The 15262-nt window shown below is 38.9% G+C and overlaps 1 protein-coding gene across 1 annotated transcript in view; it reads right to left on the bottom strand.

The window, feature by feature from the left end:
- The window catches only part of LOC110113976, a gene marked incomplete in the record, with an annotated part of 47723 nt that overhangs the window by 8842 nt on the left and 23619 nt on the right, over positions 1 to 15262 (bottom strand). The window contains 2 exon segments of the mRNA XM_028692099.1: positions 11268 to 11471; positions 11616 to 11819. Coding sequence (XP_028547932.1) covers positions 11268 to 11471; positions 11616 to 11819 — 408 coding nt within the window.

Below are 15262 nucleotides of genomic sequence, written 5' to 3'. Positions count from 1 at the left end.
GTGTAGCCAATTCCTCCTTTTATTGCTTCTCCAATGCTGCTTAAGCTGTAGGAATTATCATTCGGCTCAATACCTGATCACAAAAATAACTAAGTGTTCTATAAGTTTCATCCAAAAGTTCTATCAATATGTACTTGAAATTTTTTTTTTTTTTTTTGGGTTAAGGCTTTGTTTGGCAGAGACGAGGATGTTCAGGTGGATGAGTGGCTTAACCCTTAGAGATATGATAAGAAATGAGCATATACGTGAAAAGGTTGGAGTAGCTCTAGTAGAAGATAAGATTAGAGAGAGTCGCCTTAGATGGTTTGGTCAAATAAAACGGCGGCCTTCTGATGACCCGTTTAGGAAAGTAAAGGTATTAAATTTGATTTATGTTAGGAAAGGTAGAGGCAGACCTAAAAAGATTTGTTTAGAAAATATTATAAATGATCTTTCTTTATTAGATTTAAACGATAATTTAACTTTTAATAGGATATAATGGAGAAAAATGATTCATGTAGCTGATTCCACGTAGTGGGATAAAGGCTTGATGTTGTTGTTGTTTTTGTTGCTGCTTTTTTTGGGATGGCTTTCTTACTGCTTCGTAAAGCAGCTTTCTAGTACAAAATATTTTTATTTTTTTTACCAAAAAGTTGCTTTAAAAAACAGTAAGAAAGTCATTCCAAACGAAACCTAAATTTCATTCATTTTGACAGTAACTACTTGTACCTGAACTACTTAGCATATGAAGAATACCATCAGCTTTCCCCTTTAGATTAAGTGCAGCTTTGAAGTAATCATGCTCATTAAATACAGATTCAGCGCAAGTTCCATGCTTTGCCCATTCATGAGCCCAAAATGACTGGCTGTTGCTGCTGGGACAGGCCATTGATGGCCATTCTGTATCCAAGCTGTTGATCAAATCACTTATCTGCATTAAATTTTGTTATAAAGAATCAATCAATGCTTAATTCTTCTCCGAACATAGGGACACAAATCATTTCATTCTGTTTGTTCACCGTGAATGAGGATTAATTATTATGTGCGGATGCCGAACGTCGTTCGAAGATTAATCAGAATGCGTCATGTCACCCCTATGTTTGATACCGTGCCTTAGTTATTGCTCGGTACTGCTGACATATACATTTTGGTTGGTCTTCGAACTACGTTGTGTCTCATCTCCGCACATAATAATTTCTCCACCATTAGAACATGAATATTATACTTATTTGCGTTTATATATATATATATATATATATATATTTGAATTGAAGAAAATGCAAGGAAATATACAATTTAGCCTTCAGTATGTATGCTAGAATAACCACAATCTCATATTCAATCAGCAAATTTGAGAAGTTTGACTAACTTTTTAGTACTTGGAGAAGAAATATGTCAAAAATGTTACTACAATACTATAAAGTATATGGTAGCACATAAGCATATAAGCGGTTTTTAAAATAAGAAAATTGCATATTACATAAATATTATTTTAGTAAGAACTGATAACTGATATCAGTATGGTTCTATGCAATCAAAATGATTCTCTGCTGCCACTTTTGCAGTTCTATCTTCCCCATCCACTGATAACAAATCAGCTCATCTCAGCAATTGAGTGAAAACTGATCCTGTCATTCTAACTAACTCAGGGTCTTAGTGTTGTAATGCATTGTATTTCTCTATATAATATGCTCATTGTATACCTTACTTCACGTATGCAAATTATAGCCCGGAGTTCTATTTGAACAAAAGAGTTTGAGTTCCTCTTTGTTTCTCTGTTTTTTATTTATATAATGTGCTTGTGTATTTCAATATGGAATCAGAGCAATTGCTTTACCACCTATGCATTGCCTTTAAATCTCTTGTTCTAATTTTTGGCTGCGCTTTCTCTTGTTGGATCGTGTTATCATGGTTAACTCGCCAAATTCTTCCATGAACTTCCCAATAGTTGATTCTATCTCTGTTTTCAAAATGAGTGAAATACTCACCCACCTCAGCTTAAAATCTCTCATGTTTAACAATAAAAATATTGTTCAAACTCAAGTTCTTGTTGAGAACTATCCCACTTAGCATTCCCAATTTCACAAACTTTTCAAGGTGAATGATTTTGAAGAATATTTGGATGGTTCCACTCCTTCTAACAAAACACCTTGACACTAAAATCGGTCAAGTTTCTCCAAATATACAATATCACATATGAGTGCACACTTGTCAGAATCTTGCAGCAGCATTTTTCTCCAACCTTTCAACTTCTTTAATGCCTTATTTTTTAAATCTAGACTCTGAAATCTGGGCCACTATGGAAAGGAAACTTAAATTTACCAATTGCTCTCATATTATTAGCTAAAGAATAAACTCTAATATATCCATGAAGAATCAATCAATGACTCACTATTTATCAAAGGTAAAAACTAAGGTAGATCTTATTGCAACTAGTTCTACAGTCGAGCCAAAAGACATTATTCTTTATATAGCATCAAATTATCAAGCATTTAAAATAGTCATTTGCACTAAACTTGCTCCAATCAGACTAGATACCTTTATTCCTTATCATGTGGTGAAGAGATCAACTTAGGTAACAAAACAGCTCATGATTACCTTCCCTCTTTGATGCAAGCAAAAAAATAAGGAAGATCCTAATTTTTGCAAGAATCCTAAAAGACTTCCTAGAAAATAAGAAAATAGACAAAATACTACACTTAAAACGAAATACAATACCACTTTATAACATAAAAATGACACTTACAAGATTTGAATATAAAACTAAACATAAAACAACTAAAGCTGCTTTTTCTGATCGAGAAGAAAGATACAAATGGAGTCGAACTTGCGGAGAGAAGAAAGCGGTAAGAAGCCCGAGACGAAGTCGAAGAGAGGACGAGAGAAAGGGGGACAAGCTCACAAGCTTTCCCAATGAGAAGAGAAATGGAACAAGCTCGCAAACTTTTCCAAGAAAAAAAACCTCAAGGTTATGGCTTCCAAAAATTACTTCATAAACTCTCTTTATGCTTAGAAAACATCATATATTTATAGGAGAAATGGGGCAGCCAAACAGCCCAAAATACCCCCAATTTAACCAATCAAATTGAGGTAAATAGAAGGCCAAAGGGCGGTCCAAAAGCAACACCCGAAGAGCCACACAGAAAACCGGAACAGGCAGCCAAAGGGGGGAAGGAACGAGCACCACAGGGAACCGGAACAGGCAGCCAAAGGGGACTGAAACGGGAAGCCAAAGGGGGAGGAAGAACCAACCACGGGAAGGAGTCAGGGGGGGAACTGAAGGGGCACAAAGAAGGGGAAAGAACCTTAATTATGTTAATTTATGAGCTAAGAAGAAGCATCAACTCAGCATTAATGAGCTGAAGCACAACAGCTCCCAAAAACTCAGTAAAAACCGCACAGCCAAGCCCAAACCGAGAAGGAACCAGCAGCCCAAGATTTTGGCGCATGATTTGACCCCCCCTTTGCCTACATCAGATTCTTCCCCAGTTGAAAGAGCTCATCTCCTAATGAGGTTGTTTTAATTTTTTAACGACGAGACGAAGGAAGCGCATCCAATTCTTGAATCTTAGTTGCATACTTTTTCAGGATCTCTGCTCATTCTTGGTTGAATTGGTCCCGCAGAAGTTTCTTTTTCTTCATAAAATTTTTCGTACGCATGCATCTTCATCTGTAGTTTGTATAATTCATTTTGTAGTGGATCGGTTGAACTTCCTTCCATCGGAATTCATTTGTCCATTGGAATTAGGACTTCAATATCTTCTGTCAGATTTTCTTTCACAACTGGTTCAATATTTTTATCTTTTTCCATTTTTCTAAACACTTGAAAAAATATATGAAAAAAACTAGGAAAATTCTAACCTAGGCTCTGATACCAAATTGATGCAAGCAAAAATTAGGAAGACCCTAATTTTTGCAAGCATCCTAAAAGACTTCCTAGAAAATAAGAAAATAGACAAAATACTCCACTTAAAACGAAATACAATACCACTTTATATCATAAAAATGACACTTACAAGATTAGAATATAAAACTAAACATAAAACAACTAAAGCCGTTTTTTCTAATCGAGAAGAAAGATACAAATGACATCGAACTTGCGGAGAGAAGAAAGAGGTAAGAAGCCCGAGACGACGTCGAAGAGAGAACGAGAGAAAGGGGGGCAAACTCGCAGGCTTTCCCAAGGAGAAGAGAAATGGAACAAGCTCGCAAGCTTTTCCAAGAAGAAAACCCAAATGTTTTGGCTTCCAAAAATTACTTCATAAACTCTCTTTATGCTTACAAAACATCATATATTTATAGAAGAAATGGGGCTGCCAAACAGCCCAAAATACCCCCAATTTAACCAATCAAAACAAGGGAAATAGAAGGCCGACGGGCGATCCAAAAGCAACACCCAAAGAGCCACAAAGAAAACCGGAACAGGCAGCCAAAGGGGGGAAGGAGCGGGCACCACAGGGAACCGGAACAGGCAGCCACAAGGGAATCGTAACAGGCAGCCAAAGGGGACCGGAACAGGTAACCAAAGGGGGAGGAAGAACCAGCCACGGGAAGGAGTCGGGGGGGAACCGAAGGGGCACAGAGAAGGGGAAAGAACCTTAATTATGTTAATTTATGAGCTAAAAAGAAGCATCAGCTCAGCATTAATGAGCTGAAGCACAACAGCTCCCAAAAACTCAGTAAAAATCGCACAGCCAAGCCCAAACCGAGAAGGAACCAGCAGCTCAAGATTTTGGCACATGATTTGACCCCCATTTGCCTACATCACTCTTCCATGCCTTCACCGACTGATACTACCAAAGTTGTCTTCCACGCATGGAAAGGGTAAAGGATATTCCTTCAACCTATTTCATGGCCTCAATAAAGGCTCCCCAGATTCTGCACCTCATGGAGGGCTAATAAGTTTCTGAAGAAAGTCAATCATCATATTGTCAAGTGTCAAATCTGCAACAAGGGACATTATGCTACTAACTATTGGCATCACTCTAATATGAGCTTTAATTCAAACAGCACTTCTAAACAAGATTTCCTGGCAGCAAAACAACCACTCAATCCAACATGGTACTTAGATTCCATTTACCGCTAAAATAATTGTTCAATTGGTTTTGATGCTTCTAGCTACCATTTAAAGGACTTGAAGAACAATCAACCCATTCTCCATGGCCCACCCCATAACAACTTGTATCCCATAGTTTGTCCTCTACAAAATTAATCATCTCTGCAATCAAACATAATTCATTGATGACTTCTCTGAGTATTATTGGGTGTATTCAATGTGACATAAATCAAGCACAATTCAAAAAGCACTTCCAACAATGAAATGATGGAATGGAAATTCACAGTGATGGAAGAGATGGTGAAGAAATTGCTATAGATGAAGACAAATCCCACTACATCGAAAGAAAGGGAGACCACAGGAGGTCATGGCGAAGGAGGGAATCCGAACCCGTTTAGGGGGAGGAAAAATCCGGAAGTGGAAATCATTGAGGGAGAGGACGACATACACCCTCTCTAGAGCCACTTTCTAAAGAGAAGATGAGTCTGGGAAATGACTGAAGGGGTGCTGATTTCGTCGGAAGAAGGGAAGAATTTCATCGCCGAGGTGCTGATTTTGAAGGGAGAAGAGGGGAATACGATGAGGGGATTGGGTATAATAGCCGGAGGGAAGATCGTGACAGTTGGGGAGCACCTCCATTTCGAAGAATGGGAGGTTATGGAGGATTCAGGGGAAACAGGGGAGACCCACGGGCGAAGAAACTGAAGATGCCCGTCTTTGAGGGTGAAGACGGTCATGGCTGAATCTACAAGGTGAAGTGTTACTTTGCTGTTAACGGGTTGAAGGAGAAAGAGAAGCTGACAGCGCGTGATTGTGTTTGGAAGGAAAAGCTTTTGCATGGTATTAGTGGCGCGATAGAAGGGAGCCTATCCGGAGCTGGAGAGAGTTCAAAGATTGCTTATTAAAGCGTTTCCGAGCCGATGGGGGAGGAGACTTCTATGAGCAATTCTTTGTCCTGACTCAGGAGGGGATTGTGGCAGTCTGGCAGATTACCGAGACAGATTTGAGTACTTGGCTAGCAGATTAGATCATGTTTCAGAGTTAGCCCTGGAAGGGAACTTCATGAAAGGGCTTAAACCTGAGATACGAACAGCAGTCAGAGTGTTGGAGCCAAGGAAGGCTATGGAGCTGGCACAGTTGGCGGAAGATCAGAAGAAATTCGAAAAAGGGGCTCGACTCTCGAGGAAACTATTCAGGTAGATCATACAGGATGACTACTACCTTCTTGCCTTCAAAAGGGGCAGTACCAGGGAGTCTGAAAGAAGTGCCAAAGGAGAAAACTGGAGGGGAAAACAAGGGGCAGTTCAAAAGGCTAACGGAGAAGGAGATGCAGGAGAAGAGGGCAAAAGAGTTGTGCTTCAGATGTGATGAGAAAAACATGTCGGGGCATAGGTGCAAGGACCGAACTCTTCAAGTTCTCCTTGTCTGTGAAGGCGAGGAAGACAAGGAGGGAGGTGGGAGCAGGTCTAAAGAGGAGGAGAAGTTGCATCTGGATGTGGCAGAAGTCTCTCGGAACTCTGTAGTGGAATTCACTCCGAGTCACACTATGAAAGTGAAAAGAGAGATAGCTGACCGTGAGGTGGTGGTGTTGATAGACAGTAGGGTAACCAACAATTTCATTTCCACCCAGATCATTGAGCTACTTGGGATGGAGTTAGTGGATACATAAGGCTATGGGATGATGACGGGCATGGGAAAGGTGGAAATGGGTAGAGGAGTTCTAGAGAAGTTGTGCTGATGATTCAGGGGATCCAGGTGAGGGAGGACTTCCTTCCCTTGGAATTGAAGAGTACTGATGTCATCCTAAGGATGAAGTGGTTGCAAATATTGGGGGAGACCAAGATCAATTGGGGTACATTGAGGATGGAACTGGTGAGAGGGGGAAGGAGGACGATTCAGGATGCTGCTGGGCTGACCAAGGCTGGGGTATCTCTCAAATCCATGATAAAATCCATACAGAATGTGGGAGGTGGATATCTCGTAAAGCTGCGGTACTTAGAGAGGGTTAGTGTGGGGGATAAGGGAGACATTTCACTAGTGGTGCAACCGCTCATATAGCAGTTCAGGGAGGTGTTCTAGCCACCTCAGGGCTTACCACCACCCAGAGAGCAGGAGCATGCAATCATTCTGAAGAATGGGGTGTCACCGATTAGTGTCCGACCTTATCGCTACCCCCAGATTAAAAAAGATGAAATTGAGAAGCTGATTAGAGAAACGTTGGAGGCAGGGATCATCAGACCCAGCGTGAGTCATTTCTCTAGCCCAGTCTTACTAGTCAAAAAGAAGGATAGGAGTTGGATTACAGGGCATTGAAAAAGAGACAGTACCGGATAAGTTCCTCATTCCGGTGATTGACGAGTTAATATATGAGCTGCACGAAACAGTAGTGTTTTTAAGATGGACCTGAAGTCAGGATACCACCAAATCAGAATGAAGGAGAAGGATATTCAGAAGACGGCTTTCAGGACGGACGAGTGGCATTATGAGTTCTTAGTGATGCCATTTGGCCTCACTAACGCCCCTGCTACTTTTCAGTCTTTGATGAACAGGGTGTTCCGGCAGCATCTCAAGAAGTTTGTGTTGGTCTTTTTTGATGACATTCTGGTGTACAGGCAAACAGAGGAGGAGCACTTAGAGCATTTGAAGGAGTTTATTAAGATTCTACAGGCACATCAGCTGAAAGCTAACCTAAAGAAGTGCAGCTTCGCCCAATCTAGGGTGGAATATTTGAGACATATAGTGTCTCATGAGGGAGTGGCAGCCGACCAGTCCAAGATTGAGGCAATGCAGAAATGGCCAATGCCTAGGAACATAAGGGAGTTGAGGGGTTTCCTAGGTTTGACTGGTTACTACATAAGGTTTGTGATGGGATACAGTATCATCGCTTGGCCTTTGACTGAGCAACTGAAGGACATTTTTTATGGGGAGAGGAGGCAACCCAGGCTTTTGAGAGGTTGAAAAATGCCATGATGACGGTTCCAGTGTTAGCTCTTCAAGATTTCAGCCAGATCTTTATAGTGGAGACTGATGCATCAGGGTATGGCTTGGGAGCAATGTTGATGCAAAATCACAGGCCTATAGCATATTTCAATCAGGTGATATCGACTAGGGCTCGGTTGAAGTCAGTATATGAGAGAGAGCTGATGGCCATCATCTTAGCCATTCAGAAATGGCGCCCTTATCTTTTAGGAAGGCACTTCATTGTTCGTACGGATCAGAGGAGTTTGAAATACTTATTGGAGCAATGGATGGTGACTGAGGAATATCAAAGGTAGCTGTCAAAGCTTTTGGGCTATGACTTTGAGATCCAGTATCGACTAGAGGTGGAAAATAAGGCGGCCGACGCCTTATCCAGATGTGTTAGGGAACTTCAGGAGTTAACAGCTTCAGTACCACTGATGGTTAATTGGCGGGGTGCATCAAGGAAGAAATCCTGCAGAGCGAGGAGTTGAAGAAGATTAAGGAAAACTTGAGGAAGGATAGTAGTAGCCATTCGGGGTACTACCTGGAGGGGGAGAGGTTGTTACATCAGGGGAGGTTCGTGATGCCACAAACATCATAACACATTCCCCACTTGCTACAGGAATTTCACGACAGTGCAGTTGGGGGGCATTCAGGAGTACAGAAGACATATAGAAGGCTGGCATCGGAGCTTTATTGGAAGGGGATGTATAAGGATGTTGAAGAGATTGTTGCAATGTGTGAGGTGTGCCAAAGAAATAAATATAAGGCGATGGCACCAGGAGGGCTACTTCAACCATTAGCACTTCCAAACAAAGTGTGGGAGGAAGTGTTTATTGACTTCATTGACGGCCTCCCCCACTCAGAGGGATTCACAATCATTTTTGTAGTGGTGGGCCGACTTAGCAAGTATGCTCATTTTATTCTCTTATGACATCCTTACACTGCAGTATCAGTAGCGGCAGCATTTATCAGGGAAGTGGTGAGATTACATGGGATTCTTGAGTCGATTGTGTCTGATAGAGACAAAATGTTCCTTAGCCAGTTTTGGAGGGAGCTTTTCAGGATGCAGGGCACTATTCTCAAGAGAAGTACCGCCTACCATACATAGACAGACTGACAAACAAAGGTGATGAACCAGAGCTTGAAAACATATTTGAGATGTTTTTCCTCTGAAACACCGTGGATGTGGGCGAAGTGGTTACCTTGGGCCGAGTATGGCAGGGACCCCCCACACCTAGTGCACTATGGGAAGGGAAGCACACCATTTTCTTCAGTTGAGCAGTACTTGGAGGAAAGGGATAAGGTGATGGAAGAGTTGAAGAAGCATCTACTGAGGGCACAACAAATCATGAAAAAGCAGGCTAAGTCACATAGGAGGGACATGCAATTTGAGGCGGGGGAGAAGGTGTTCCTAAAACTACGCCCCTAAAGGCAAAGGACAGTTGCGAGAAGGAAGAATGAGAAGCTGGCTCCAAGATACTTCAGCCCTTATGAGGAGTTAGACATGATCGGAGCAGTGGCGTACCGACTGAAGTTACCACCATTAGCCACCATACACCCAGTTTTCCATGTGTCCCAGTTGAAGAGAGCTCAAGGTGAGCATGCAGTTAGCACAAAACTCCCAGCTACACTGATCGAGGATTTAGAGGTAATGTTAGAACCATTGGAGCTTATAGGAGTGAGATCAGATAAAGAGGAAAACAAAGAAGTACTTATTAGATGGAGAGGCCTTCCCGACTTTGATGCTACTTGGGAGCCATTTAAAAGGATGAAAGACCAATTCCCCTCATTTCACCTTAAGGACAAGGTGAGTCTTTGGAAGGGGAGTATTGTTAGGCCGGCCAAGGAGGGGCCGGCTAGACCGGTCCAGCCTGTACCAGTCTGGTTCTATTCCAGGTGGAACCAGGCAGGGGGCGGAAGCCCTGTGGGCCCCAACTTGGGTTAAATCCAAGTTTGGGAGGAAAATTTTTGAATTAGGGGCTGATTAGGGAATTTGTAATTGTCCTTTATCTTTAATTAGGAGTTAATGTGTGATTTAGAGTTTCATCTTGAGATTTGCTGAAATTTGGAGTTCTCATCTTGGTTTTGGGCTCTAGGCTTTGCTAGAGAGTTTTGGAGAGTTGTTCTTCCTCTCGAATTGAAGAAAATTATATCGTTTGTTGTTTTTATTCAACTACTAGTGGAATACAAGTTCTTTGTTTGATTTTCTTCATATTCCACCTCAGATTTTCTCTATTTTCCCACTGTTTTTGCGGTTTTGCTGATGCAAACAGCAGTATCTTTGCTGTTGGTACTTCAATTTGGGTTAGGTTTGCTTTCAAACTCAAGTATTACCTTAGGGTTACTTGCGAACTCAAGTATTTACTATCATATTGATGACTAACATAAATCAAATACAATTCAAAAAATTAATTCACTTCAAAAATATGGAGGAAAAATAACTACAAAAGCCTATTAGAATTTTATATTCCTATGGAAGTAGAGAATATAACAATATGAATTTCAATAACTCTCTAACAAGGGTATTCACATCAATTCAATTTCCCGTTACACAAAAATAACATGGTATTATTGATCGCAAATATAAGCACCTCATTCCACAATCATTCCACTCAAGAATATAAATATTATAATCATCAGGCATATCCCAAATATTTAGTCTACTTTATGAACTTCCTACTCCAATTATTATTCTATAACATTACATCAATTCTCAACTCTATTTCACACATTTTTTTCACATTTAATCAAACCAATTATCTTTGATCTAACATCCTAAGCTTTCATGCTATCTATAGCTTATCTGACATACATTTCTTTTTCTCGGGTAATTTTTGCCAAATTTCCCTTGACGTATTCATATCATTAACTCATTATAACATTTCACTTTGATATGTGTGTGTGTTCCAGCATCAGGTCTCTTCATTAGTGTATGATTTAATATTACTAGATGCTCGTAAAACTTATATGTCAATCTTGTAAAGGGAACTAGTCATCATAACCCATGGAAAGTTTACCTCACGTAAAGAATTACATTTTGCCTCATTTTACAAATTATCTTAAAAATTAATAATATCTCACATTTCAAATACCGCCACCTTATCCTGGAGAAACAATCTCCTTTGATTAATTCCTTCATACTCTTAAATATACATCTATAGCCACAATAAGATATTTTGGTTTTTTCTATGAAACAAAATTATAAGATAAATGTTTCATGCAAAACTGGAATAAACTGTTTCAAGATTCAAGGTGAACTCAACATTACCATGAGCGTGAGAATCTTAAATTCATAATCTGCAAGTGAGGAAGAAGAATAGCTTAATAATACATCCAGGACGTTATTTCTCAAGTAAAGCTTCGCATCATCAGGTGAATTCAACCCAGCGCACAATAGACGTAGAATCCATAAACGTTCTGTGCTGAAATGGATAGATCTGCTTCCAAACAATGTATGAAATAGTGGAATAGCCTGCGTAACAAAATACATAGCCATTGAACAGAATAATTCCAACGGTCAATAATACAAAAGGATGAGCAAAAATTAGCAGAGCAAATTCCGTGATTCTCAAGGAAAAAACAAACAAATTATTCCGACTATTTTAAGTAAAATTACCTTCAAGTTCACCCTAGGGAAACGCATTAGGAATTTACTTATTGTAAGGAAATAATTCTGTGAATGGTCCAATAACGTGAGAGAAGCTTCTGCAGCAAATATTGCAAAAACTGATGGAATTTCCTGCCATGCTTCTGTTATGCCATTCTGTAAGTATGTCAAAAGAAGCAGCAGCTGCAACAAATCCTTGCCTTTTCGACTCTTCTGACACATGACAGTCAAAAAATAAGTATAAAAATAAATAATTCAAAAACCCAAAATCTGATCCACATGAAGAGTTAACAAATCCAGCAGTTGACATGCATATATACCTCTGTCAATATTACATCAACCAGAACCCCTACATGTGTATAATAAAGATGTAATGTGGTCTTATCATTTTTGCTAGTTTTATAAATTCCCTTCATGGATTTTCAGTAAGGTAAAACTCAGAGAAAAAACTTATCTTCTAATGTCAATATAAATTCTGAAGTAAAAAAAGCATGCATTCATAGTAAAAGCGTGAAGATTATAAATGATGAAGATCACAATATTGTTAAATCCGTTCGGAACTAGTAACGCCTTTCAACTTTGGATTCTGGAAGAAATTTTTGGATCCTCAATTCTCTCATATCAATTTTAATCTAACATTAGGTTTGTTAGCAGGCCAATCTTGACACGGACTCAAAATCAGCACAAACTTATCAAACATTTCCTGAGCCAAGCTAGACTTAGATAGGTTAGCTCAATTTAATCTCACGCACACACACACATATAAGGAAACTTGGTGAAATTTGAAGGTGAGAAACTATTATTAATTCATGATAGATTGCTAAGAGAGGTAAACTTGAATTTTTTAGTTGAGCTAAATGATCTGAGATAAGATGATTACTTCCATTATAATATTGTCATATAAGTTTTAGAAAAGTCTAGAAATAGATCTAATAGAAAGACTTGGCGGTCAAATGAGGAGATACAAAAGAACATTAAGGAAAATAAATGCCCCTTTAAATGGTGAAAAAAAATTGAGTACTAACGAGGATTTTAATAATTATAAGAAAACAAGAAGCCTTATAAAAAGTGTTATGAGTAATAAATATATTAGAAAAATAGTTGGAGTGCCATAGATTAAAGTTAATCAAGAATGATTGAAATGATACCTAAAAAAAGATAATTATAGAATGATAATATTAGAGGAATTAAAATAATAATAATATTAGAGGAATGATTTGAGTGACATATATTGAAAAAAGCAATTGACAATAAAGTTAGGTGGCTCGGATATGCACAACAAAGTGTAGAAAATGAGCTAGTTAGACAATTAAATAAAATCAGTGTGAAAGTTATGAAGGAGAAGAGGTAAACCTAAGGTTACATAACATAAGCTTTTCAAAATGATTTACAAATAATATGTTCAACATCTTACGCAACACTCAACAAGAATGAAAAATGATAATTCATAAAGCCAGCCTAAATAGTTAAAATAAGGCTAATGATGATGAGGAGTCAAATTAACAACCTCATCAACTATTTCTTAGAGAATTGGCATAGGATTGTAGATAAAATGGAGATGTTCGAAGTTGCAAGCTATTGGGTTTGGATTTGGAGAAGTTGGAAGGATGATGGAGAAAAAGTAATAAACATGCCCTTTCCATTGGATAGAAATCTTCCTTGCATGTCCACAACACATCCACGCACCTAAACTAAAAAAAAAAACTTTGATGAGGTCACTATTTATGCATTTCTAAAGAACTTTGATGTGCTTTTGATGATCAATACACATTTAAAACTCTCTAAAATTTGATGATTGGTCCAATGTGTTACTATTTATAGTTGATAAACCCAAAGTTTCAATATTAATTCACATTCACAACCTAACCAGATTAATCCCAACAAGTTTTATTACACCAAACTTGAAGAGCCAAATTATAATCTTCACTCAAATGATCTGTACCTAATATGCTTCTTGAACTAAATCAAGAAGGCTTGGGCATCTTTCGAGTAGGTGTAGAGTCATTAGAGAAGAAGAATGGAAGGGAAAAGACTAGAAAGGGGGGAACCAGAATTTTATTCATTCCATGTTAAGTCTTTACAATTAGAGATGTATTTATAATACATAGGTAGACCAACATGTCTCTAAAGAACCGGTCTACCTAAAACAAGTAAAAAAATTACTAAACTAGTGATTTACATATTTGTAGATCAATTGCTTAAACTTTATGCTACTCAAAGATATTGTTGATGTATAACACTCTCATCGCCATGAAAAACAACCTTGTCTTCAAGGTTTAGACAAGGAAAAGATGAAGAGAGCGTAGCCAAATTTTTCCATGCGGCATCATCTGAAACTTTATTTTCTCTTGCCAACAAAGCTTGATTGAGAAGTTGTAAAAAATGTAGGAGAAAAAAAAAAGGAGTAATTTGGAGTTCATGAACAGTTTGATGAACATTTTTTGGATGGATCCTCACTTGCTAAGAGGTAGAACGAAAATAAAGTTCGGAAAAAAAATGCTCTATGTAATAAAAATTTATGGACTATTAGCATAGGGAATTTATCTTTAAATGATAAGTATTTTAAGAGCTCTAGAATTAATGCAAAAATACCAAGTACCATCCAGTTTATGAACAAGACACCAAAGGAAAAAGAGCTGAGAATATGAATAGCATTCTTGTGAAAATGTGAAAAAATATTAACTAGTTAAGATAAGAATGGGAGATGAATACAATGGTCAATGGTCAGAGAAAATGGCGGTTGTGGAGAAGGGATTCATTCGGAGGATCCAAGGATGTTGGCGAAAGAGGAAGGATCTTGATAGAGTGGAGGAGGTGGCCATTCAATGTACAAACTATAGAGTTTCTTATCAATAGAATGCATGCAAGCATGGACTTGTTGAAGTGATGAGCCAATGAAGGCAAAGTAAACATTCGCTTGTTGTAGATACTTTTGTATTTCAGGAAATTGTGATTCTTGATGTGATTGCAATGTACACAAAGCCTCCGCCAAGTTTGCATTCATCATCTTAAATCGATGACAAAATTTTATTTGTCAATATGTTTCCCTGTTGAACTCTTGTTTAGATTGAATTTGAAGCTTACCGGAGCCTGGATGAGGCTTGATACGATTCAAGATGGAGTTCTTGATTTCAATAACCTGCACCTTATGGCTTCTTGCAATGTAGAAATGGTCTGAAATGTCAATTACAAGAAAGATAAATAAAGGATTCTGTGATAAGGATAAATTGTCGTTTGCCTGGACTGTAATATGGCTCGGCGATGCTGTACCGCCACCAGTGGAAGGGAAAACAAAGCCCAGTGTTGTTCTTGAAGGTCTTGGATGGAGTAAAAGAAGTTGGCTGAGGCAAGTTGGTGGTTCTAGAGGCTGAAGGAGCAGTAGTTAGCAGCATGGATGTAGAAGAAATCAAGGGTTGTTGTTTCTTGAAAACAGCGGTTGCAATCCGGTGGTTGATGTGGCTGAAACAGAAGCTACAAGAGGTGGACAGGTGATGTTCTTGCAGGTCTTGGGCTGAGAAGAAGGGCTGGATACAACTGTTGGAAGAAAATTGCTGTAAACAGAAGCTGTTAACTGCTGGATACAGGATCAGCAGCGGAAAACGGGATCAGGTGTGGCTGAATGGTTCTTGAACTTGAGATGGTGTGGAGGCTGTTAG

This window comes from Dendrobium catenatum, unplaced genomic scaffold (genome assembly GCF_001605985.2).
Source record: "Dendrobium catenatum unplaced genomic scaffold, ASM160598v2 original_scaffold_117933, whole genome shotgun sequence".
Classification (NCBI taxonomy): domain Eukaryota; kingdom Viridiplantae; phylum Streptophyta; class Magnoliopsida; order Asparagales; family Orchidaceae; genus Dendrobium; species Dendrobium catenatum.
Note: the sequence above shows the minus strand (reverse complement) of the source record. Positions and strands in the feature narration are given on the sequence as shown.